The 27,690-nt window shown below is 40.5% G+C and overlaps 1 protein-coding gene across 2 annotated transcripts in view; it reads left to right on the top strand.

Annotated features, from left to right (window-relative positions):
- Window positions 1–10,138, top strand: part of USP46 (ubiquitin specific peptidase 46) — a 60,813-nt gene extending 50,675 nt beyond the window's left edge. Inside the window, exons 6-8 of one of the 2 annotated variants that reach the window (XM_081046209.1) lie at window positions 9–206; window positions 3,375–3,453; window positions 4,282–10,138. In XM_081046209.1, coding sequence (XP_080902335.1) covers window positions 9–206; window positions 3,375–3,453; window positions 4,282–4,383 — 379 coding nt within the window. In that variant the 3' untranslated portion in view covers window positions 4,384–10,138. The remainder of the gene's footprint in view (window positions 1–8; window positions 207–3,374; window positions 3,454–4,281) is intronic. The other variant, XM_081046208.1, reaches the window with a different exon arrangement.
- Window positions 10,139–27,690: the final 17,552 nt, after the last annotated feature.

Genomic DNA, 27,690 nt, shown 5'->3' with positions numbered 1-27,690 from the left:
TTTCTTAGGATGAGAGTAAAAAAGCTGCCCATGATTTTGGCCCTGCACCTAAAGCGGTTCAAGTACATGGAACAGCTCCACAGGTACACCAAGCTGTCTTACCGGGTGGTCTTCCCGCTGGAACTCCGGCTCTTCAACACCTCTAGCGACGCCGTGAACCTGGACCGCATGTACGACCTGGTGGCTGTGGTGGTTCACTGTGGCAGGTAAGGGCCCCGCGGCCCCGGGGGGCTTGTGAGAAGCCTGAGGGCCGTTCCTGTGCTGACAGACCCAGCTACGCCCTGCCTGGGCTGTGAGACTCAGTAATAATGGGACTTCTTGGACTGTCTTCCAAGCTCATGTTTATGTATTATCTCAACATAAATCGAAACATGCCTACATAAATAAAATAATAAAGTGAAATGCATTATAATATAATGATAATCCAAATGTTCTCTCACAAAGGAAATAATAAATCCCCATTGGATATAAATGATGCTTAGGTGGAGTTTGAAATAGCATGGAGAGGAAACAGAAAAGAAATAGCATGGAGAAATAAAAGCCAAGTAACATATGTAATAGGGTCTCAAAAGTGTTTCAAGATGTATGAATAAAGATTGGAAGTACATAGTAGATCTAATTGTTTTGGTATTTCAAATGATTGAACATGTACTCTTAAAAATATTCTTTATGCAGTTTTCAGTCTTTGCCCAACATTCTATAAGCAGTACATAACCAGGAAAAAGAGAGAGAAGGTCCTTAGATACGGCAGAGCAAAGTGTTTTGCTGAAAGTCCTTTGAGCAAATACTTTTTATTCCGTAATTTGAAAAATGTCTAAGCATGGAAAAGACTATTGAGAATTCACCTTTGGTTACGCTTTGCTCAGCTGTGTTGGGTTTATGTTCTCTTCCTGGAGCAGGCACGGCCTTGCCCTGACCATGCACGTGTTAGACTGGGAGGCCACACAGCAGGTGTCTTTTCCTCCCAGTCTACCTGGATTGGATGGTGGTGAAAGGAGATCACCAAAAGGGTGCACAGTTCTACGTAGACGAATGGATTGATGCATTTTTAACCCTGTATGGGGGGTGGATGGTATTAGAAACTGTACCTCACATCTGAAGCACCCCGTGTTTTGTCCTGTGCATATGAACTTTAAGTCACTGGATATTTTCTTACGTTCCCAGTAAGTTATAGTTACCGGCCAGTTATAAGCCAGCTTTGTGTTTTCTCTGAAGAACAGTTCTAACAGTTATTCTTGTAAAGCACACAAGGGTCCAGTGATCTGGAAGCTAGCCATGAATACTTGTGGGACCCCTGGCAGAGGTTCAGAGGAGGCGATCTTGGCAGGGCCAGAGCCTGCGACCTGGGGGTCCTTGTGGCGGAGGCAGGCGGTGTGGACCGGTGAGAGGGAAACAGAAGTGTGCAGATTGTAGGGTATGTGTGGGTCTCCAGTATGCATCTCTGTGGGTGCCACCTCTAATCCTTGGGAGCGCTGGTGAGGACAGGGCAGACACCCATGTAGGGGGCTGAGGGACAGGTGGGGGGTTGGGTTCTGGAACAGTACGCTTCTGTAATGGGGGCACAAGTCAGAGCAGCCGTGGCAGCAAGGATGAGTTGGTGCCAAGGCATGCATGCTCCTAACGAGGATTCTTTAAATTCCTCCCCACTGGAGGTATGATTGTTCTGATACGTGGAGCAGAGCGGGCCTTTGCACAGAGATCTGGCTGGGGGCCCTGGAAAGCTGTGAAGTTAGGGAGCTGAGCCTGTCTTTCTCCATGCCGGCATCTCCTGGCCCACAGTTGCAGCAAGTCCACAGCTTCATTCATTGATTTCTACTGCAAGTATTTTTTGAGCCCTTGTTTCCTGGGTTCTGTGGCAGGATTTAAAAGGACAGCAGTGAATAAGACACACAGGGGCTCTGCCTTCCTGAAGCTGAGAATCTAGTGAGAAAGGCAATAAACAAGTACACACAGCCGCCTGCCACCAGCAAACCCAACCACTGCAAACTAATTTAGGATTTTGATTCATGGTATGAGGAATGAACAGGACAATGAGAGAGCAATGGGAGGTGCCTCTTCAGGGAACGTGATCAGCAAAGATCGCTCTGCCAAGGTGACATTTGAGCTGAGGCCAAAGGGATAAAATGGGCCAAGCATGCAGATCCAGGGAGCATCACTTCAGGAGGTTCCAGCAAGTGCAAAGGCCCAACATGTGAAGGGTGACGTGTGTGAAAACAGAAGAGACCAGAGTGGGCTGGAGCTCAGAGGGAGAGGGAAAGAGTGGCTGGAGGAGGTCGGAGACCGGCAGGAACAGGTCACGTGGGTCATCGTGTATTTTTAAAAAAGCAAACAAAAGGAAATTCAGCTTTTTAGCTTTAATGGTACACTGAAAACACAAAACTGCAGATTTATGGTTAAATTCCTCTCAGTTGTGCAAATCTCACTACATACTAACCCCTGTGTAGTTGTTCTTCCTACTTTTTTCCATATTGTGTAGTACACACGTTTTTAATTTAGTGGTTGCTATTGTTATGCATTGTCATTTGTTAACGTCTTTCTACAACTTGAATCACATCATGTCACTCCTCACAATTTCCCAGTGTCTTCTGTGCTCTTTCACAGCAACTTGTGAAATCTTAACCATGATACCTCACTCCCCACTTGTCTGGCCTCCTCCCCTGGCTCACGCTGCGCTGGCCTCCTTACTGTTCCGCAAACTCAGAAAGCATTGTACCCACCTCCTCTCCCGGATCTTTGCAATTGCTAGTCCCTGTTCCTGAAACTAACTTCCATCATGTAGTCACGTGTCTTGCCCCACCCCACCCTCCTTTCGTTCAGGGAAATTTCCTTCTGCTTAAGTCTCGTGTTATCAGAGAGGACTCCTCTCACCACTTACCTCAAATAGTACCTTCCCTCTGCCAATCACTGTCCCATTACTCTGCTCTCTTCTTCATGGCACTTATCACCCCTGGAAATATGTTTATATTTCAGTTTGTTTATTGCAGATTCAACCCCCTCCCCAAGAAAGTGGGACTTGGTTTTGTTCACTGCTTTTTCCCCTGACAGCCACAATAGGGTCTGGCACATAGTAGGTAGACAGTGATTATGTATTAATATTTGTTGAATTTAAATGTCTGTTTTCCCCCAGTGGATTGTGAGTCCTTAGAAAACAGATGTTTCGTTCCTGTCTGCATTCATTCCCCCGTGCCTGGCACAGTGGCACCGGGGCACCTCCATAAACTGTGTCACAAGAATGTGGGCAGGGACAGGACCTGGGCCAAGTCCTCTGTCCCGATGACACAGCTTTTCATAGGGAATCACCGCTTATAAAGAGCTACCCAGAGTTGTATAGAGAAGTGAATGCTAATGGGCTAACTTTGTCTCTTCTCTTCTAGTGGTCCTAATCGTGGGCATTACATTACTATTGTGAAAAGTCATGGCTTCTGGCTTTTGTTTGATGATGACATCGTAGAGGTTCGTACGCAGCGTGTTCTACAATAGGGGGAGGGCGCCGATGGCATTTGGGGGGATGTGGATGTGTGGCATTTTCGAAAATAGGCCTGTTCTTCCATAATGTGACTTGAAAACAACTTATATTTCTCTCAAAAGTAAATCTGCTCCCCATTCTTTATGAAAAGGGAGAAGGGGTATGATCATGAACTCATTAATACTGTGTTTTTGCTAAGTTAACTCATCAGCCATAGACAGGGTATCACTATGCCACCATAAATTCATATTTATATGTAAGTCCTTTTTCCTAATATGACTCAGGCCCTCTCTGGTACAGATGACATAATAAACTTCAAAATTCTACTACCAGTCTCTCATTATACTAAATTTTTCTTGTATTGGCTATGATTTAAATATATCTATTCAGTCTGTTGGACCTGGGAGTCTTTATATTATACCAAAGTATTCCATATATTGATTTTATTTTAAAGGCATACTAGCTGGAGAGAATTCCACTAAAGGAAATGAACTATGAAAGAATCGAGGTTATTCCCCAGACTCTCCAGTTTACCATTTGAAAGACAGAAATCCTGGCTTCTTCCAAGAGTGCTCACATATGGCTGCTGATAGATTAAAGGGTGGCTTTCTTCCCCAAAGATTTGCAATTTATGTAATCATGTTCTTCTGCCAAGTCTGTGGGTTTATCCACTTGCTATTGAAAGTTCCCAATTGTGATTTTATAGCCAACAGTGTTTCTTACATTTTGTTGTGTGTGCATTCCATTAATTTTTCTTTCCTTCTAGTAATCATATTGAACAACAATATTGGTGTGTTTTTTCTGTTTTATTGCAGAAAATAGATGCCCAAGCTATTGAAGAATTCTATGGTCTGACGTCAGATATATCAAAAAATTCAGAATCTGGATATATTTTATTCTATCAGTCAAGAGAATAACTTAAAGAACTGTGGGACTAATTTGATTGGGGGAAAATGTTCAAAGCACTATTACTTGGTTTCTCTGCAGACTTTCTTCTTCCTCAGTGGCTCACCAATGGTATTACGCCTCTCAATGGTCTGACTGTGTTCGACTCTCTCTCTCTCTCTTTGTTTTTTACATGCAGCACTATTCGTGGTTTTATTTTAGTCTGAGGTAGAGTTATCTGCAATCAGATTGTAGTAAGACTTATCTGAATAACAGTTGCTAGCTTTAGGATTGTGTCAGCTGTGCCACTGGCTATGTCTGGCTGAATTAGAATGACATTTCCTGTGAATGTCTGCAGTCTATTTTGGGTCTTTGCTATACTTCCTAAATGGCTTCCAGGGTCTCCTTTCAGAGCATTCCTTTAACTTGTCCCTGGAAGCACTGCTACCCATTTTTAGCTTCTCTGCCTCTTACCTGACAGAAGAATTGGGTAGATGTTCATTTTTTAGGGCTGCAACTATAGCTTTAAGTTTGTGCAAGTGAAAATGTTTAAAAGTGAGTAACCTCGATACTAAACTCATCCTCCAGGTAGAACAGGGTTGAAGAGCTGTTCATGGTGGCCAGCGTCTGCCCTGGGCTGTGGTCACCTAACCATTAGAATTCCCGGGGCAAGGAAGGTAAGGAGCTCAGGGCAGGCAAAGACAAGAGGAGGGAGCATCTGTGGACAGTGAAACATTACTTTGCTTATCTTTCTACCAAAACCAAGTTTCAGAAAAATAACTCTTTGTTGTTTGTTTTTAGTGACACTTTCTTCTGTAAGGTCCTGTGACTTTATCTATCCTTTATCTGGCACTGCTAAGCTTTCCAAGGTGTGTTTCCAGACCTGCTGTTGTTTCACAGTCTGTGGCCACAGGGCTGGGACACCATGGGGACTGCGTCCGGCACAGCTCTCCTTAGCCAGTCAGTACCAACGACATTCTCTATCCAGAAGAACGAAGGCACTGCACCTTTACCATCAGCAGCATTGTACAGCCGTTCACTTTTTAACATTTCAGTCTGTTTACTGAGGCACTGGCAAGTCCTAGGGCTAACATGGAACCTTCCCTAGAGGGAATAGTGGAGTTAGCTGGGTATGAAGGTCAGTCAAAGGACGTGTCAGTGGGTGTGTGAAGGAAGGAACAAAATGGCGGCATTTCTTTGACTCTGACTCCTAGAATGCTTGACGAGACAGTTTTTTGGAAGAACCTCATCTCACCATAGTTACTTTTACTTTTTTCACTTTTGTTATGTATGTATTTATTAGGTCATTTGAGTATTGGCACCTTTTATTAAAAGGGTCTATGTGGTGTTTTGCTGTTGAGTTCATTTTTGGTTTCCTACAAATACTATGAGTCATAGACCTTCCTTTGGGAAGTCAGTTGACTTCCATACACTATAATATACTGTGAACGTAATATTTTGTTACCGAATAAATCAGCGAACGAACATGCAAACGTTTGGCATAATGTGAACTAAAATTGAAATTGAAAATGTTAGTGGCCATTTTGCAACAATTAAGAGCATAGCACTTTATCTAGATGAAAACTGGATTTCTTATCTTTAAAATATCTTGAACTGTTTATTGCTCAGAACTTAAATAAGCATGCCGACACTTCATCTGTTCATGCTTGAAGTGAAATGTTTTACTTTTCACTGGAGAAGATGAAAACAGGGTGATCTTCACATTATTGTTTTATACGAGTGACAAAAATATATCTTGCCTTATTTAGAGGCAAATTCATATTTATAAATATTTTGTCTGTTTTTCCTCCATGAAACATATGCAGTAAGCACTTACCGGGAAGGTGAGTTTTTATTCTGTTTTTCAGGAGAGATGCTTTCCAATTGATTGATGTAGGGAACTATTTGTACCATATTATAACCCATATATTTGACTGCAGGTTGCAAAGTTTAAAAAAAAAATGATGGTTGATATCTAATATATTTGGAACTGATTCTAAGCAAAACTATTAAAATTATCTTTGAAATGACTCTTGAAGCTAATTTATTAGAAAAAAAAATGTTTCATTTGGAAGCCTATAGAAGTAATATCTACATGCCAAGTCATAGAGTCAGTACTTTTTTTTTCTTTTAATGTGTAAAGAGTTTTTTCCAGTGACTTAACTGAAGTAATTCCTTCTAATAGAAAGGATCAGTTAAAATTCAGTATTCAGGGATAGATTTTTAGAATTGAAAAAAAATAAGTATGGAAGATAATGCAAAGACATAAATGGTTGTATGACACAGGAAAAGAAGATTGGAAAAAGACCAAAATGCACTTATCTACCAACACTCCATCAGTTTTGTAAGCATTAGAGCTATCTGGTAATTTCTTCCCTCTTCCTCTTCCGTTAATGAAACAAACACTGGGAAGCTACATTTCCCCCCTAGTCATCTCTGTTTATGTAAAGACAGCATGCAAACATTGTTAATTTTTTCTCTCTCATTCATCACGTAAAGCAGAGATTGGTATGGGATATGTGAGACCTTCTGAGGTCAACAATAGCACAAAGACTCAAAAATATGCCCTCAAATGGCCAGTGTTCTTGTGTGTCATTTTCTGGCAGGAGTGAGTAGGCCTGTGGTATTTCTTTTAACTGCTGGGTGATTTAAAATAAGTTACAGTGTTTTACACTTGAAGAGAAAAAAAACATTTGCTTTATTGGTTACTTACTAGTTTAGCATCTAGATTATGGTACAGTATGCTAAAAAGTCATTTGTTTAAAGGTCAATTTTGGTAAAATGCTGATGTCAGTCCTCATATGTTGATACATTTTCCATTCCAAGGCAGTACGAAGTGGCCTGGTTTGGAGAGAGCCAAGGAACAACTCTAGAGGCTGTTGGTTTGAATAGGAAGCCAGTCGTATGTATTGGGTGTTATAGCCTGGGATATTTTGTATTTCAGATGAAGTGGGGGGAAAAATGACAGAAGTGGCCCCTACACATTTATTTCCAGGGATGCCCTTAATCTCATGGGCCTGCCTGATAGTGGACTATGTCCTAATGGGCATAAGACTTATTTTAGATATTGGAGTGTGGCTTTATTACAGATGGATTTTATCTTTAGACTTCACATTTTGCTCAACGTTGTATATTCATGTGTATTAAAATATTGTGCACTAAATGTTTTGCCCTTGTTTGCTGTCATATGGTCAAGGCATTTATTAGCACTGTTGTGATTCACTCATGTAAATGGCATGGGTCAGGGGAAATTATTTCCTACTTTTCTGCCTAATTAAATTTCTGTTTTCCAGTATTACATTAATTTATTTTTGGCTTCCCTTTCTGTGTAACCAAAATAGTTACTGTATGTGTGTGGCATTCATATGATTCTGTTGCTTTAAAAAAAAAAAAAAAAACTCCAGAAATTTAGTTTTTCTTTAAAATAACCTGTACCTTAATTATTTTAATGTAACCAATTCAAGCACTTTAAGCAATAATGTCAATCTTGTGAAATTTCAATCACTTTAACACTCCTCCCTCCAAAATTGTTGACAAATGAATAAAATAGGATTTCTCTTCTTAGAGAATTATATCCAGGTAATGTTACACGCATGGACTTAAAATCCTTTTTAGAAATTGTGAGCCATTGGTAAGTCTCATGTCCAGGTAATCCTTCCAGATTTAATTGCAAAGCAGTGGAAATGTAAAGGACATTCTGGTCATTGTAATATATAAAGGCAGTACTACTGTCAGGGTTGATAAAAGTCAATGTTCTGGAGATAACTTACCATTTATTTAAATGAAAAGATCAATGGAATTAATCCAGAAACCTGCACCTGGGCAATAGCAAATTGAGAATATCAGTGACCAAAAAAAAAATTTTTAAAAAAATTGTAGGTAATTAGATATCACAGTGAATTGTTTAGCTGGGACTTTACATATAAAATAAAAGATCTGTTCCCAAAATAAGGAAGTGGCTTCCAGCTCTGTGATCCCATCAGCCTCTGGTTTCTAGGACAGAGTAGGAATGGGAGCTCCTTGGCAGTTTCTGAGCTGTGGGGACCCCCACCTGGGTGCACATCACTTCCTACATTAGCCTGTGTGTGTGTGGGCGGGCAGGTCGAGGTCCTTGTCCTGTGGTCGCAGAGTGTGGCCTCCAGGGATAAGACTCAAGCTTGCTGTGAACATACCTAAAGCTTTTTTCCCCAATCAGTCACTTCAAGGAGTCCACGTGTGGGCAGGAGGTTGTCATCTAAATGCATTGGCCTAGATCCAATTATGGGAATAAAAACCCACAGACCAAGAGCAGGGTAATATGCCATTAGTTTCCCAGTTTCCATCCATCATCTTTTGAGGCAAATCAGTTGGTCCTGACTGAGCTGGAACAGGCTTGTTGGGAAAGTCTGCCATGAAGTCTGTAGGAGGGAAAGACTTCAAGAAATGTTCTAGGCCTTCTTTTGTTCATCTGGCAAATGGGGTTTACAGAAGAGGTCTGTCACCACCAGCATGACACAATTTTTGGGGAATGAGAAGTGTGCCCTGTTTCTCCAGATTTCCTTCCGTTTCTGTTCGTTGAATACTTAAAAAACACCTTTAACGGATGATGAAATCTTCCATTTCCCTTGCCTTACATTTTCATGAAGATAAAAATATTTGCTAAGTCATTGTTTTTTCCTGAGGCAAAGTTTTGATCATGGGAATAATACTAAAGACAAACCACCTGTCCTACAGATGCCTCAGGCGGACAGATTTTTAATTAAGCGATTATGTAGCACCTGTTATATTCTAGGCATTGTGATTGGAGTTGGAGAATAAAAGGTGAAGCAGATAAAACCCTATTCTAGTTACTTGCTTCAGGAAAAAAAAAAAAAGGTCCAGGGGGAAAATTTAAATTATGGAAATAAAATGTGTGGGGTTAATTCATCACAGGTTAGCATAGTTTGGTATTTGGCCTGGGTCTTAGGAGATGGGCACTGCTTCAGATGGGTACTGTTAGATAAAGCAGGACAGTCCCTTTTTTCTTGGAACTACTTGGAGCCCCACTTATTTGCAAAGCAGTGGAAATGTAAAGAACATTCTGGTCATTATAATATATAAAGGCGGTACTACTGTCAGGGTTGATAAAGTCAATGTTCTGGAGATAATTTACCATTTATTTAAGTGAAAAGATCAATGGAATTAATGCAGAAACTTGTACCTGGGGAATAGCAAATTGAGAATATCAGTGACCAAAAAAAATTTTTTTTAAAAATTAGCAGGTAATTAGACATCAGTGACCAAAAAAATAAATAAAAAATTAGCAGGTAGTTAGACATCAGTGACATCCCTGTCTGCTCTCTGTGTTCCCCTAGTTTTCCTTTCAGCTCCTAGGGATGACACAATTTTTAAAACAATATATAAATTTGTTGTAGTGCAGCAGTGGACCTGAGCATCTTGTCTCTTAATTCTCATGTTAAAAGAACCAGAATATTGAAAGTCTTAACAGTGGATTTTATGAATCAAATATCTAAACAATCTCTTTACACTATTGCTAAATAATTAGAGCCAACCAGGGCATAAGTTTTTAAGCTATGTAACTAGTAATTTTTTTGGCTTATCAACCAGTGTTCCCTTTTATGGGTTCCCTTATGTTTTAACAGCGCTTTGAACAAAAGCACATAAGGAGCTTACAAACAAATGAAAACTGACTTCATTTTGGTTATGAGACACTAGAGTCAGAAACAACATTAGATTTTGTAACGATTCCTAATTTTGTGTTCATTTCCCACATGATGATTCATAATAAAGTATTAACGACCTTGGGGGTATCATATTCATCTTGTAAGTTACACAGTTGTATCTCACTTTTTCCCCTCCCTAGAGTGAACTATACAGGTTATTAAGGCAGTGTGGAATTCCACAGAAACTCTTCATGGGAAGGTTGGGCACTTGTGTTATGGTTTGTAATCCTATTTTATTCTTAACTCATTGTAGTATGAGGCTTTCAGAAGAATATTGTGACTTAGATTTGAATTGGCTGGAAGCAAAATAAATTGCTGTTGAAGCCAGCATTTTGTATATTTAACCAACTCCTTCAATGATCCAACTCAACTGTATTTGTATTTCAGAGTCTCTCTTAATTGACCTTGGCTGACAGAATATTCTGTGCTGAGACAACTGAAAATAAGCACAAGAAAAATTTAAGAGTGAGCCTTCGTACCTTCTGCAGCAAGCTGTCTTTTCACTCACTAGCTCGTCACCAGGTTGAGAATTGCTCGGTTTGCTATGCTAAAGGATAGAAAAATATTTTTAATGGCTTACAAAACCTATGTGAAGAAGAGACTCATTCTGTTGGGCTCCTTCGCACCCCCACCCCCAGGATAAATTGTTTGAAAACACTTTGAAAAGTTACTTCTGCATATTTTTTCATCTCTGCTACCCCAAAGCCCAGAGAACAAAAGAAGTATGAATTGCTAACATAAGTCTGTCATATGTGCCCCTTGGACTTACAAGTTTTCAGCAGAAGTTGGTGTGAAGGTGGTAGAATGGAGAGGAACCCTCTTCCTGGATGTTCATTGATAGACCTGGCCTTTAAACTGTCATCTAAGGAGTCTATGAAGGTTTATAAAGAACAATCTCACTGCAGAATCTGCCCTTAGATCAGAATTTGTACAGAATATAGAAGGAGCAGGCGTGGATCTCAGGAGTAAAGAGGAGGAGAATAAGGCTAAGATCCTTCTAACTGCTTAGCTTCCAGCCTTGGTTTCTCTGCAGCACCAATTCCAATCTGTGCACTTGCCCTGCAGGGTTAGACGGGACCCCAGTGAACCTCACAAGAGCCTTTAGTTGGCTGATAACACCATCTACAGATCCTGTGCTCTTTGTTATTGCCCTAACCTTGATCTCTGATAGAATTTTAGACTCAATTCAATAGTAGTGTGAAAAAGCCCTGGTAGGCTTGGACTCACAAGTCCAGGTTCTGGTATGGGCTGCTCAATAGCTGGTGCCATCGTTACAGCATGTGTGGAAAGCAAAGGATCGAAGTCCTAAGATCTGAGTTCCAGTCCTGGTTTGATGAAGGTAGAGGCCTGTCATCTATGTAAGTCAGAATTTGGGCATGAAGTTGGGGTTAGGATGCTAATGACGGGTGTATGGCTAAGGGAATCTTCACAGTCCTCCAGGGAGATAGACACACAATTGCCAAAACAATGGTAAGCATAGAAGAGCTAGCTAGTATTACTTAAATAATGGGGAAGTTCTGGGATATTGTGCTATGCTGTTTCATTTCCTCACACCATCTTCCCTGCATGAAAGACAAGACTAGACAGGTGAGGAAAAGAAAATCAGTCCCTGACAGCTAGGAACTAGCTGGAGGCAGCTGTGTTTTAGAGGTTCTTGGGACATGGCTTGGGGCTCGCAGCTGGGCCATCGTGTTTTCTGGTTGGACATAAACAATCTCACTGAGAACTCCAACCTCAGACCAGGTTTGCTTGACTGTGATGAAGTGAAACAAAAAACGACCTCTTCACCCTACTTGAGCATAGCCAAAAACACAGTCCACGGCAAACCACAAAATGCCATACCACTGTCTCCTACCAAATCTGAATCACTGCTGCTTTTTTACCAATGAGTGTTAACTCTGCCCTCATCTGTCCTAGAGGAGATTTATTAAGCTACCTGATCAAAGAATTATCCCCACTTCTTGACAGCACCCAATCCAGAGTGAACTCCTTTTCCTGGAACCCTCCCCAAAATTACAAACCAAAGCCCCAGTCCTATAAATTCTTTCTAACACCCTCCTACTGAGACGCCCCATGCTTCCCCAGTGTGTGTGGTTTCTCACTGCTGAGTGTTAAACATGATTTGTTCCACCACAGTTGTGTTCCTGGTGGTCTGGCCAGAGACTGACAGAGGAGTGTGCTAGACTGAGATAAGCCACTTCCTGGGGTCAGCCTGAATCTGCTGTTTTGGTGTCTGGAAAGACAAAGAGCCACACACATTCAAGGCTGTCATTATGTGTCCCAATTAACTGATCTACAGTAACTGCTGTCCAGAGGGGAATTGTGGTATTGGGCTGGATGCCAAGGGAAGCTTCTTACAAGTAACTTTGGATAAATCCGGACCTCAGTTTTTCCTAATCTGGAAAGGGTTAGGAAGGGTTCTGAGGTGCAGAAATTGCTGTAAAGTGCGATAGGTATATCGTGATTATGAGCAGGATATGGTAAGACTGACAAGCTTTGTTCATTGTTAGGGATTTCTGGCCCATTCACACCTTCCCTTAGAATCTCTCAGGCTCAGGTGCGTCTGTCTCTAGAGCCCTTGAGTTCACTGAGGTGTCACAACCCCTGTCTGAGGCAGGATCTGAAACCAGTAAGATGGGACTTGAACTCCATCTGTAGGAAAGGTGCAAAGTCTACTTCAGGAATTCCAATATTCTCCAACAAAGAAGGTCCCAGTTCTGTCTGCATCTTGTTATGTATGCCAAAGATCTTTTTAGAACCACAGGTTTGGGGTTGGGTAGGGGGCAATGAATGGTGGAGAAGGCAGAGGTCATGAGGTGTGATTGAGGACACGGTGCAGGGTCTAGTGCCCTCTAGTGGGAACAGCCTTAAAATACCCCTGGATTTTTCTCAAGCGCTTGACACATCTTGCTGTTTTTTTTTATATACATTATTTGTCCATGGATTTTTTTCTTTTTATTTTTTTTATTTTTATTTATTTTTATTTTTATTTATTAGTTTCAGGTGTACAAGACAAGGTAACACTTACCATGGATTTTTTTCTTAAAAACAAACCCAAATCCTGAAAACAATTATCAACCAGGGCTTAAGTTAAACAGGATCTCACCTTTCTGTAACATGGAGCAATGGAACAAAGGATCCCAGAGTCAAAGGAGAGAAGAAAATGACCTTGAAGTCAGAGTACTCTGTTTACCCCCGAAGCTTCCTGCCTAGAAAAGGTCTTTGAGTGAAAACAAACACATGACATCAGGCAGGGACTAGAGTGGAGGAATCACAGAGGAGTAGAGGCAAATTAATTCCTGTTCCTATTTCACTTGTTAGTTACAAAGCAGGAAAGGAAGAAAGAATAAGAAGGAAGGAATGAAAAATAATATCTTTGATAAATTGATATAAGGGTTTAAATCAAAGATCTAAGAGCCACTTTTCTTTTTTTTGGAGCTATAGGGAGAGTGCCCAACAGCAAGCCAGCTGAGGTGACAAAGCATTTTAATCCAGTCCTACCTAAGAACCAATACTGTTTTGTTTCTGCTATTCATGTTTTGATTAAAATTCTTGGCAAGCTATTGATTTTGTGCACAAAGACTGTAAGACCTCCTCATAAGTGATATGGGTAGGGAGTCATTGATTGCTTTCAAATTTCTGAAAACATGTTTTGCATTTTGGAACAGTTTTATTTTTACTAGAGGCATTTGTAATCAGGATTTGTAATGTCTGCTGACCCCAAACTCTAGAATACGTAGTAGAACTGTAATTACATTAGGCTCAGGATTTTTCTCTTCTCCATTTGGATATATGGGGGAGTGAAGTTTGGGGCAGAGGGTCTATAGTGACATATGAGAACAGGAGTTATGAGTAAAGGAATGGTGGAAGTGTGAGAAGAACATTCAATAAAGAAAAATTGCAAAGGATAGCCGAAGGGAACAGGGAGATATGATGCATGGCTCTTAGGCATGGCTGGTTGGTACATGACTTTTGTCACACTAAGATTTAGATGAAACTGCCTCAAAGAATATTTTAAAAATAGATTTTAGGGAAGGCAGATATATTTTTAAAAACTAGCATGGGAAATTTTAAACATGTACAAAAGTACAATAGAGAATACTAAACCTCTATGAACACACAACTTAGCTTCAACAGTTAACTATGGCCAGTCTTGTTTCAGACTGATAGAATTTCCCGATAGTATTGGAAAGTTACCGAACTAACAAACCTCTAAGGTTTCAGAATCTTGAAACCCATAAAGGATAAATATATGAGGTGTTAGTACAATTCAGATTAACAACCACTGCTAAGGGATTATTCATTTATTTTGTCATTCTTCTAACTTGAAATGTTTCCACATAAATGTGGAAAACACTTTTGCAATACAGACATTTTATGATTAAAATGGACTTGACTTGTATAATGGCTAAATACTGTGAAATATTATCAAACTGAAGTGTTTAGGGTGACCACATGTATTTGGAAAATTATAATGAAAATAGTGGTCCTTTATAACTGATACAGATTGCAGAATATGATTTTACGTATGCATATGCAAAGGTGAAAGCTTCTGCAGCTCAGCTGTCTCACATGATTTCTCAGCTTTCACTTTCCATCTACCCCTTACTGCTGGAATTTTCCCAAAGAGATAGGGCCAGGCTCAGTGTTTCTGTTTGTCTCTACCCTTTCCCGTTGGTATTTTCCCTCATGGCATGCTGTTAACAGATTCTACTGATAATGGATTAAATCAAAGAATGCCAGAGAAGGAAGGGAGTTTCTGAATAACTGCAAACTTTCCCAAGTTGAGAAGGAAATGGAAGCCCTGAGATCTTAGCAAGACTTGCCTACATTACTTTCCAAGTCAGTATTACCCAAAGTAAAGAAGGAGGGACTGGTGGACATTGCCCAGGCAGGGTCTTGATTCTGTGTGGTGGGCCTCTGCAGCAGGAAAGGGAAGCAAACTCCATTTTGCTTCCTGATCTCCGTCTATATCTACCTGGTACCTACAGACAGGACCTCAGAGCTGCAGGGGTCGGAGCAGGGAAAGAGAAACGGGTGGTCTTAGCAGTCAGGGGTAGAGCAGAGACCAGAGGGTCTTATGTTTAGAACCTCACCCTCCCCACTCCATTATCCAAATGATCTAGGGCTGAGGTTTTCATACTTTTAGTAGCACAAACTTTTTGAAAAATAAAATCTTATGTAGACCCTTACTGTGTATGTATATAGTATTTTATATGGCATTTTATTAGTATACATTCTTTTTATAAGTTAATGAAAACAGTAAGGCTACTTGAAGAATGTGAAATTTTGAAATCAAGTACTGTTGGTGACAGTGGCACTTTTATTGGTCTCATTTCCCAGTTTATATCTAAATTTTGTTTTACTCACATAGGATTAAGAAAAATCGCAGATCAGTAAGATATATGGTTGCAAATCATGTTTTTTGTTTTGTTTCCGTTTTTTAAATAGCTGTCTTGCTATATCCAAGATCCTTTTCAAGAAAGAAAAATAGTGGGGGAACTTTTATTTTTGAGATCTTCATAAAAATAAGGTGACTGGCCATTACCTCAGTGGGGGAGGGTCTCCAATCAGTTTAAATTTGATTTATAAAATACTTGAATATGTCTGTTGATTACTAAACCAAGTTATATTTAACAACTGAAATCTTAATGAGAACATTTGTGGAACCCCTTAAAGCAGGGTTCCATGGAACACAGTTTGAAAACCACCGATCTGGAGTTTAAAAAGGTAAGGCTTCTTTGTTTCCTCACCTAAGCATCTTTGAGTCTTGAACGCTGCCCTTTCATGATTTTCTTTCCCCTTTAAAGATGGCATTCAGCTAATATTTTCCCAGCTTTACTGAGTTTATTGGGGTGACAATTGTTAGTAAAATTGCGTAAGTTTCAGGTGTACAATTCTGTAATACATCATCTGTATATCACATTGTGTGTTCACCACCCAGAGTTTCTTCTTCCATCCCCATATATTTGATCCCGTTTACCCTCATCTACCACCTCCCACCCCCTTAAAAGTAGAACTTCTAAGATCTGCTCTCTTAGTAACTTTCCAAATGAGCTTTGATCTCATTTTAACTCAATTTGACTAAGTTAGCACTGCTGGTAGGAGAATGGAAAGGAGGGTAAAGTAGCCAGCCTGTACTGCCTGGGTCCCGGTATTCCCATCTCCCTCTCAGCTTCCTCCCCTGACATACAGATGGTGAGTTTCAGTACCAAGTAGAATTGTCAGGTAGGTCGATTTAATTCTCATGGCTTCTTCAGTCCTTGCATCAAGACTTCCCTGTTCAGTGTCCTATAACTCAGACCCCACCTGCTGGGAAGCGTTTGCTGGCTATACCGGTAAACTAATCCAGCACAGTTTTATCGGTACTCTTTTGCATGTATTAATTATTTTTGTCACATTTTTTTGAGCAGTTGCTGTGTGACAGATACTAAGCTCAGCACTTTACATGAGTTACCTTCCTTGAGTTGTCACAACAAACTTGTGAGATAGGGTCTATTATTACTATTTCCATCTAGAGATGAGAAAACTGAGGCTGGACCTTGCAAAGCTTTCGGAGTCTCCTCGCGGCTCTTTGTTTTGGTACCACCCAAGCTACCTGGTTTGAATTCCAGGTAAAAGTGATGAGGTGGTTTAGAACCAAGCTGTCGGTCATCTGAAGAATAGATCTTTCCCCAAATAACACAGCAGCTAAGAGCACAGACTTTGAAATCAAATTAACATAAATTAGGATAGAGGCTCTGCCGCTTACCAACAATGTGTTCTTGGTCAGTGCCTGTTTCCTTATCTATAACATGTGCATAATCATAATAGTACCCATGTCTAAGAGCTGCTGTGAGGATTAAACGAGATGAAGTATGTCAGGCACATAACACAGCTCCTGCCACAATGTTCAGTGCATTTAATACATTTGATGCTGGGATGTAAGTGTTCAAGAAAGTATTAGCTGTTATTTTATTATTAATTCATTAATAGGTCTCGACTAGTGAGCACAACGGTACCAGTCAAATCTTCCACTTCAACACGTACTTAAAATAGAAGTGAAGTTGCCTGGATTAATTTTTTAAAAGAAGTGAGACTATGCTAACACCAATTAGCTGAATTCTTTCATTCTTTGAAGGTCTGCTCGCCTCTCTGACATCAGCTAGTGTGTTCCTGTCTCTATGGCCTGGTTCTCAAGTTAGCGTTTTTGTATCTTCTTTTCCTTTAGGGCAACAAAGTCCACAGGTGCTGTCTGGGTCATAGTGGATGCTGTTTTGGCAGAAAGAGCTGAGGTCATCACGTGGTCAGTCTTGCACTTTGAACAAACTTCTCTTATAAGCAGCTTTGGGAGAAATTTTGCCCCCTGGAGCTGTTCATGTTGCTCGTGCCTAATTAAGTCAGAGTTTTCCCACAAGTGCTGCTTCTGCACTTGGCTTGCTGGTTGCAGGCCTTCTTAGCGAGGGGCAATCTGTGCTGGCAGATGCCCAGACTCACACACTGCAGTCTCGCCTGAGCCTAAAGGGGCCTAAAGTGGCCTAAAGGGACCCGCAGTGCGGCCCACGGTGAAAGTTTCTCATTTCCTGTCCATCCACTAAAGACTGGCCCCGCAAACCAACTGTTCCAAATTTGTAGCAATTTGGCAACTCCTTTCCTGAGCCTTTTAGAGATTTCCTACTGGGCTCTTTAATTCAGAAACACCCTTGCTTTCCCTGTTCCAGACAACGTGTTTATCTTTTCTTTTTGAAAACACTGTATTATTTTTTGGGGAAAAAAGTAGTAAATGTTTATTGTCTACAATTAGGAAAACAGAGAAAAAGAAGAATCTTCACAGTGCTTTTTTGGCATTGTCTTGGGTACCTTTGACTTACATATATTTTTTAATTATAGAAGTGATGCCCAAATCATGATTATAGTTAAAAATCCAAAATTATACAGTTAGAGTAAACACTGAAAGTTCTCCTTTGTTTTCTCCCAACTCCATTTCCTTCCCCAAAGGTAATCATTAATGAAAGTTCATAGATGGCCCCTCCAGACCTTTTCTTGCATTAACACACCTAACGTGTTTCCCCGAAAACAACACCTAGCCAGTCAGCTCTAATGTGTCTTTTGGAACAAAAATTAATATAAGACCTGGTACTATTTTACTGTAAGACCGGGTATAACATTATAATATAATATAATATAATATAATATAATATAATATAATATAATACAATATACCGAGTCTTATATTTTTGCTTCAAAAGACGCATTAGAGCTGATTATCTGGCTAGGTCTGATTTTCAGGGAAACACGGTATATGCACATAGATATGTAAACATGCACATATGTAGTTTTGATTTTTTTAAAATGTTATTAAATATTATTCCGCAACTTATTTTTTCCCCCAACTTAACAGTCTTGAAGATCTTTCTATAACCAGAGATACTTCATTTTTTAAAAAATCCACATAATTCCAAAATATGGATATACTATAACTTAAAGAACATTTAGGTCCTTTTTTGGCTATTATAAACAACCTTGCAATGAGTACCTTTGTACATATATCTTTGTACAAACAGCGTTTTTAAACTTGAAACTTTACCCCTCAGGCAGGAGAGATTTACACTGGAAGGATCAGAAGGTTTAGCCATATCTATATGCAGGTGTTGAATTAGTTAAGGGAAAGTACTTGAGGGAAATTCGAGGGCTTCATTAAATCTTTCAGACAAGAGCTGACACTGATCTTCAGAACTACTTGGTTTTATGAATACCAGAAGAGATTTTTTTATTTCACATTTGTTTAATGTACACAGACCCTAGATCCATCATCTAAGAATAATAACTGGAGACATCATTTTAAGATTTCTAGAAGACGCTGGAATGGACTTGATGTCTATCCTCATCTGGTGTTGGGAATTCTTTCAAGTATGCTGGAGCCAAGAGAGGCTTGAAAGTTGATAATGTGTGTTTTTCCATTGTTACCTTTTCACCCAGGTCTACAATTTCCAAGGGGTTCAATTGTGAAACTTGTCTCGCTGAAATGTTTTTCCTTCATTTGGGGTTGTTTTGCAGTTGCTGCCAAAGTCACATGATTTAAATTGTAAATGCCACAAAATGTATTCTTATTCTGCTATTCTTGAGATAAAATTTAGAAATCTGAAAGGGTAGGACTTGGAAAGATTACCTAAGAAGCTGCCATTTCAATGTTTTTAATGAAAATGATGGCAAACCCCCTGCTTTGACCTTAAATTCTCTTGAATAATCTTGTTTGTCTGTCAGATAATCCCTGGGACAGTGACTAATAAACCCACACTCGCCTGAGAGTGGGTTCGCTCTGAAACAGTGAGAAACACAAAATTCAGCAGGGGCAGAGACTAGAATCCAAACCCACATGATTCTCAGAGCAGGGTTCTCCAACCTGACTATGGATCAGAACAAGTGAGAAGTTTTCAACAGCGTAGTTTCTGGGGTCTCACCCCACATCTATGAGGCACAGACTCTGGCATGTGGTTACAGTTCATCCATGAGAATTTATTATATCAATGGAAACAAGTTATAAGTATGTAGTTTGTAATAATTACATTAATGATAACATTACATTTATTCTTATGGTGATTTTAATGATTCTTGTAATATGTTGAAAAATATATTAATAGGTCAATCAGAAGGAAACTTGTGACAGTGACAGGTGTAAATATAATACTTCCTTCCCTTCATTCTCCAGGTCCATTCTTTCACCTCGAAGACATGTATCAACCACACAGGCATCTCTTTATGTTCACTGACACCTGCCTGGTCCAAGACCTCTTTCTGTCTTGCCTGGACCAACCTTCTTTATTGCTCCCTATAATCCGTTCATGCAAATCTTAAAATGATGTCTCCAGCACAACATCCTGATGGATTTCTTTTACCTTTTTATTTTGAAAACCTGCAAATGTAGAGAAAAGTTGAAAGAACAGAATATTAAGCACCTGTATACCTAGATTCACTGATTGTAATATTTTGCTGTATCTGCCTTATTTCTCTTTGTATCTGAATGTATCATTACTTCTGTTACTTTTGCTGATCCATAGGGGAGTTTGCTGGAGACAGCATGGCCTTTCACTTCTAAATATTTCAGTCTGTATCCTCTAAGAGCAAGGACATTCTCTCACAAATAACCACAGTACAATGATCAAATTCGGGAAATGTGACATTGATTCGATACTATTATTTAAATATACATTCCTTATTTGAATTTCACCAATTGTCCCCAACATGTCCTTTATAAACTTTTTTCCTTCCAGGATCCAATCACCAACAAATCTTTAGTTGTCATGTCTTCAGCCGTTTTAAATCTCAGACTTTCTTTTTCTTATGTAACATTAAGATTTTTGAAGCGTACAGGCCAGTCTCTTATAGAACACACCTCAGTTTGGGTTTATCTGAGGTTTCCTCACGAGTAAACGAAGGCGATTCTCTTTTGGTGGGGTTCTTCTCAGAGCATCACCTCAGGGGCTCGAGACACCTTTTAACCGTGGAAGTCATAGAGTGCTTCTGCTGGGTTTATCACCTGCCAGTGGCTCTCAGTGAATTAACTGTTCCATGGCATGCCAGCTAAGCTGTACAAATCTGGTCCCTGCTTCTCTCCAGCTTCTCTCCTGCCGCTCTCTCATTGCACTCCAGCCACACTGGGCTTTTCCCCTTCTTGAGCCAGTCAAATCCTCTCCCTGGAGAGCTCTTTCCCAGTTTTTGTTGTTGCTGTTCTTCTTCTCCTCCTCTTCCTCCCCCTTCTTATTTGTATTCATAAAGTGCAGTTGATGTACAATATTATATTAGTTTCACGTGTACAACATAGTTATTCAACATTTATATACCTAACAAAGGGATCACCACGATAAGTCTAATAACCATCTATCACTGTACAGTTATGGTATTATTGACTATATTCCCTATTCTGTGCTCTTGTGACTTACTTATTTCATAACTGGAAGTTTGTACCTCTTAATCCCCTTCACCTTTTTTATCCATTCCCCCACCACTCCCCTCTGGCAACCATCAGTTTGTTCTCTGTATCTATGAGTCTGTTTTGATTTTGTTTGTTTATTTTGTTCTTTAGATTGCACATACAGATGAAATCACATTGCATTTGTCTTTCTCTGTCTCACTCCACTCACTCCACTCAGCACAAAACCCTCTAGGTCCATCCATGTTGTTGCAGATGGCAAGATTTCATTCTTTTTATGGCTGAATAGTATTCCATTGTAGTTCTACTTGTAATTGGTTGGTCTACTCATCCAGGAGGAGAGACAGAGTAAGGAATTGCCATTTCCTTGATGACTGCAAGATGACTCGTTAAAAAGCATTGTTACCTCTCTAAGGCTATTGCGTTTTGTTCTTTTTTTTTTTTTTTTTTTTTTTTTTTTTTTGCTTGATTCCTTTAATGCTGGATTACTCAAATGTCAGGATAAGCCATAACTGGTACTTGGCACACTCTGAAGTACAACATGTGACAAGTTAGGTCTTGTTTTTGTTATTTTTTAAAGGATGTTTGCAATAAGAGAATCTAAAAATCAGCATTAAAAAGTAAACTTTTAATTTTAGAATAATTTAGATTTACAGAAAAGTTGCAAAAATATTATAGCAAGTTTCTGTGTAAGTCCTCATCCCTTTCCCCCTCATGAGAAACTGAGATTGGTACCTTGTTATTAATTAAACTCCAGATTCGATTCAGATTTCCCCAGTTTTTCCATTACTGTTCTCTGCCTGTCCCAGGACCCAGTCCAAGATGCCACATCACATTTAGTTCTCATGTCTCCATAGTGTACTCTGGTCTGGGGCAGCTTTGCATTCTTTTCTGTTTTTTTCACGATTTTTTTTCATCCAACAAACTTTTATTTGTTAAAATGTGCAATGTGATGATTTCATATGGGTATACCCTGTGAAATGATTATCACAATCAAATTAATGACCATGGTTTTCATGATCTGGATAGTTTTGAGGGGTACTGGTCAGATATTTTATATAATGTCCTTCAATTTCAGTTTGTTTGATGCTCTTCTTATGATTAAATCCAGCTTATTCTTTTTTGAAAGAATTCCACAGGGGAGAGGTGCCTTCTCATTGCATCCAGTTAGCGGGTACATGCCACCAACAGAATTTAGCACGGTGGATGTCAATCTTGTTCCCCTGGGTAAGGTACAACCTGCAGCCTTTGCCACTGTAGCATTATTTTTCCCATTTACACTTTATTCTTTGGAAACAAGTCAGTAAATCAAGCCACGTTTGGGGGTGGGAGGTGGCGGTGATACAGTGTGAAAGTCAGCTTTAAAAATTTTAGTATACATGTTAGATTTGCAATTTAGACTTTAATATTTGTTTTTCTTTCCAACTACTTCTGGGGGCAGAGGGGCTATATTCTTTTTAAATATCTTAGACCCTACTTCAATACCTCCCGAGCACTAACTGCAAGTGTCTTAATATGATGCGACATTTCCTAGCTGGTTCGTAGCCAAAACTAGCAAAGATTTGTTAGGAAGTATTATGTTGAAAATAAAGGGGGTCAAATATTTGGTGATGGAAAGAGAACTGACTCGGTGGGGAACACACCATGTGATATATAGGTGATGTATTACAGAATTGCACACCTGAAATCTATGTAATTTTACTAACCATTGATTGTCACCCCAATAAATTTAAAAATTTTTTGCAAAATACACAAAAATAAAAAGTACGAAAATATTTTGAATCTGGTAAAGAATCCCCTCTATTCACTTACTCATCTAATAAGTAGCTGTTTTTGGAGTGCATACTATGTGCCAGGCAGTGCTGGGAATCCACAGACACATTTGTCCATCCGGAAGTTTGGTGTGGGAGAAGAAATCTCATTGCAGCCTCTGGGGGAGTGCCTATGACGTGCGAGGCACTGGGCTGGGCGCTCTATATTCATCATTAATCCTCTTGACTGCAAGGAAGTTTTTGCTACCTTTATTTTACTTTAAAACATTATATTTTAATCAGAAAAACTCAGCATCAAGAGATTTACTATGAAATATAGGAATTCATCACCCATCAGCCATGCAACCCCCCAGAAGTAATTCCCCTTGCCTTTTCTAGCCATTTCTCTCAGTGTTCAACTCTGTATTTGTAAATGATGTGTTCAAATTATTCTTAACTTACAAGTGAATATGTTTAAGGTAAAATAAAACAGATACAAAGCACCACACAAAGCCAATGAATGGTTTAATGAGATATTGGGAGCCAAACAGCTTGTCACCACCACCCAAGACAAGAAGCAGAACTTTGTGAGACTCCCCAGCAGCCCTCCCATGTGCCCCATTTTAACTCCCCGCCCTCAGAAGTAACCACTCTGCTGACTTGTATAGCTATCATTCTCTTACGGTTTTAAAAATAGTTTTATTACTCAGTGTGCATTCTTGGACACTATAGTTTGTTTAGTCTTGATCGTTAAAAAAATTGTTATGTCCTTTAAGTCTCTCTTAATCTATAAATTTCTTCTCATCCCTTTTTTTTCTTACAAAATCCACAATCTGGATTTTGTTGGGTGTAATCTTGGAGGGTGTCTTTTACGTGAGTGTGCCCAGTGCCTGGAGTCCCTTACAGACTGGCTAGATATGCAAATAGAGACTGTCTGCCTCCGAACATTCTTATACCTATCAGTTTTGGGAGACTTGACATGCAGTCAAATGATCATTTTGGAAGGCAGAAAGATGAAGGTCAAATAGGAGTGTGGGTGCCTGGTGGAGTCCAGCGAAATTTTACCCAATATTTTTGCCTTCAGCGGAAAAATAACCACTATAGATATAGTTTTGAAATGAAGAAGACTTTAGAAATTGCGTACTGATTAATTGTGCTCTGATGGCTGCCTGAGTTCAAATCCTGACCTCTCTACTTCTTCATGGCTTTGTGACCTTGAGCAAGTTACTTAACTTCTTGTTGCCTCAATATTCTCTTCTGCTATGTAGTGGTGATAATTGACATAGCATCACGTGAAATAATACATGTAGAGGGCTTTGAACAATGGTTGGCAAGCACAAAGTATACGCTCAACATTTTAAGCTGTTACTGTTATTCTTTGCAGTGGGGTTTAGATTGAAAATGATCAGCCTAAATCTGATGTACATAGCTAGGATTTTCAATTCATTTATTGGCTTTTCCTCCTGGTACATTTCCAGCTCTCATTCGTGTGATGGGGGATAAAATGAATACACCCACAGCTGTTCTTTAATCTCTGGTTATTTTCTGATTCTGGCAAATAAATTATTAACCTTTAAACTAAACAGTTAGTTTTAGCTGGAAAGAATCTGTATACATCTCCAAGGACATGCACAAAGAAACAAATCCTTTGTTTCCTCTGTTTATACATAAACTGTGGGATGTTACTACTGAAACCTCTGCTCTCCTCTATGGTATTTGGGGTAGAAAAAACAGACTATAGTAATTAATGTTTAGCAACAAAGAGAAAACTAGTGGTTTCTATGTACATTCTTAAAACCCAGAAATCTCTAAGTCTTTTTCCTTCAATCAAATTTATTACTATAGGTAGTTATTCCTTTGTAGTGGGTTAAATTGTGTCTCCCAAAAAGATTTGTCTAAGTCCTAACCCTCTGGTATCTGTGAGTGTGAACTTATTTGGGTCTTAGAGATACAATTAAGTTAAGGATCTCGAGATGCAATCATCCTGCATGTAGGGTGGGCTCTAGGTCCAATGACTGATACATATAAGAGACATAAAAAGAGAGACAGACACGGGGAAAGCCAGTGAAGACCGAGGGAGAGATTGGAGAGATGTGTCTGCAGGTCAGGAAATGCCACGGTCGCCAGCAACCACCCGAAACTAGGTGGAGGGCGTGTGGAATGAATTCTCTCTCAGAGCCTCTAGAAAGAACTCTGCCAACACCTTGATTTCAGACTTCTGTAACTGAGAGAGAATACGTTTTTGAAGCTGCCACATTTGTGATAATTTGTTATGGCCACCCTGGGAAACTAATATAACCCTCATGATAAAAGAAATTCTGAAAATGTTTTTATCAGAATCTGAAGAAATTAGAAGGTAGACCTAGACGTTCTGCTTCTGCCAGTGCAAGTAACACCCCCTTCTCATACACACACCTTTTATTTACCCTAAACTAAACATAGTTGGGAAAAGGGCAAGTTCTGGTTAACTACCCTGTCCCACACCAATATCCATGTTTTTAAGGAATCCAAATATTTAAACAGCATTGCGCAACTCTTCATTCTTAGATGATACAGACGCACTGTGTATCGTCAGAGACCTGGAAGTTATCTGACATCCAATTAATCACTAAGCATTATAAACGTTACCTTCTAAATATCTCTTGTGTTTATCCACTTCTTTCTATCTCCTCTGTCACTCTCTATTCCGAGCTGCCAGTCGCTCCCATCCTGCAGCAGCCGCCCCATGGTGTCTGCATACCCATTCACCACTTGGCAGCAAACCCGTCTTTAACAATACAAGTCTGATTGATTATGTTATCTCCTGCCTAAAATCCTTCCCTGAGGCCAAGGCTCTCCAGGACAAAGATCAGACTCCTTGAGGGGAGAGACTTTGTTTTTTCTCTATGTCAATGCCCAAAACAGTGCATGGCACAAAGTAGGTGCTCAATAAATGTCCATGGAATGAATCACTTAAACCTACAAGGCTCTGCATAATCTAGCTGAGGATCTAGTCCGGTCCCCATATGTCCTGGCTGTGTGACTGGGAAAATCAGTAACATTCTCAGTTTTCCCTGGGGTCCCATTCCTCCTTGCTCACTGTGCATTAGCCACACTGGGCTTCTCTGCATATATTCAGTTTCTTAATTTCTCCAGGGTTTTTGCCAGGCAGTTTCCTCCTCCTTCTCATACCTCTTCCCTTTAGTGAGCATCTGCACGCCAAATGCTACTTCCTCAGTGAAACTTCCCAGGTGAGGTGTCATCTCCCTGTTACAGGCTCTCACAAGACTATACATTTCCTCCCCCTTTTGCATTTGACTCCTGTCATGCGAGGCGGCCTGCAGGGTCTCTGGTCCCGCTCCCCACATAAGAACGCAGGATATGGTGAGGCCAAAAAGGAACACCCACGGAGCCATAGGTAGGGGCGTCATACAACTATAGTCTCGCTGGTGGCTGGGTTGGAGACACAGGAAGCAGGAGCCACACGATCTGCAATCTGCCCATCCACTACTCTGCAATCCACAACCTGCACTCCGCCGTGCTAACTGCAATCCACGCTTACTAGCTCAGCCACCATCTTGCTAGCCCCCATTTTTTGTTAGCGTAGCCACAGCAGTTATATTAGTGGCCAATGGCTCACTGATTACAGCTGATGGCCAACTAGCCACAGCTGATGGCCATCCAATCACAGTTGATGGCCGTTTACTACCTGAGTCAGCATCTTTCCATGTGAGGCTGAGAGCCTGGAAACTGCTCTCTAGGGCTCTGTCCCCACAACTCCATAATTATATATCTATTCGGTGATTTCTTGTTTACTCTCTGCCTCTCCCACTAGACTTCAAGTTCCATGAGGAGAGAAACAGCCTCTACCTTATTTACCCCTGTATTCCCCAGAGCTGGGTACAGTGCCTGTGTGGGGACAAAGCCCCAGAAAGCAGTTTCCAGGCTCTCAGCCTCACATAGAAAGGTGCTGACTCAGGTTGTAAATGGCCATCAACTGTGATTGGATGGCCATCAGCTGTGGCTAGTTGGCCATCAGCTGTAACCAGTGAGCCATTGGTCACTAATATAACTGCCGTGGCTACGCTAGCAGAAAAAAAAAGGGGGAGCTAGCAAGAAGATGGTAGCTCAGCTAGCAAGAGCGGATTGCAGAGAGGCGGATGCCGCCGGCGAGAATATAGTGGTAGGACTCCCCTACCTATAGCTCCGTGGGTGTTCCTTTTTGGCCTCACCGTATCCTGCATTCTTATGTGGGGAGCGGGAGCAGAGATCCCACCTGACATCCCGCAGGAGACCCTGCATGACAGCCTGCTACACAATAGTTGCTCAGTGAAACTTTGTGGCATGAGTGAATTCCCTGTGGTCTCAGCATTGTCATTATGGCTGTCAGTGGAACAGTGGTGTGTTTTCTGGCTTTGGGGTTAGTGATATCTATCTGAGCATTCACAGTAGCATTCGCTAGGACCAAAGAAGGGTACAAGATTCTATCTGATCTGAGTTCTCCCCTGGGCACACTGCAGGGGTATGGTGGGAGGTGGGAGAGGAGGGATGAGAAGCCTGTGTGCTGACAGAGTGACGGGCAAAGCTGAGGTGGCAGAGACCAGCTAGAGACTCACTAAACCCATGCCCTCCTCTTCCTGGCGACAGAGGACTACATTTCTCAGCCTCTCTTGTGATTCGTAGGGATTCCCCTTCAATCTTCATGCATGCTTCTCCTTGTTCCCCCTTTCTGCCTTAGCTGTTGGCCCGGTGCAGAGGGTCAGGTGACAGCCGAATGTCCAGAAGATAGCCACTGCCTGCTCAACAGTCAACTGAGCTTTGCGTGAGCGAGACGTAAAATTGTCTCATGTTAAGTCACTAAGATTGGGGTTATTTGTTGCAAAAGTTAGTGTACCCTACTAGAGAAGATGAGACTATTTGCCTAGTTTTCTTCTCTTTTTTTTTTACTTTTTGCTCAAACAGATAGTAATCACGCCCTGGAATTTAAAGTCACATCAG

This window comes from Rhinolophus hipposideros (genome assembly GCF_964194185.1).
Source record: "Rhinolophus hipposideros genome assembly, chromosome: 1".
Classification (NCBI taxonomy): domain Eukaryota; kingdom Metazoa; phylum Chordata; class Mammalia; order Chiroptera; family Rhinolophidae; genus Rhinolophus; species Rhinolophus hipposideros.
The sequence above is the reverse complement of the archived record's forward strand: the minus strand, read 5'-3'. Positions and strand labels throughout refer to the sequence as shown.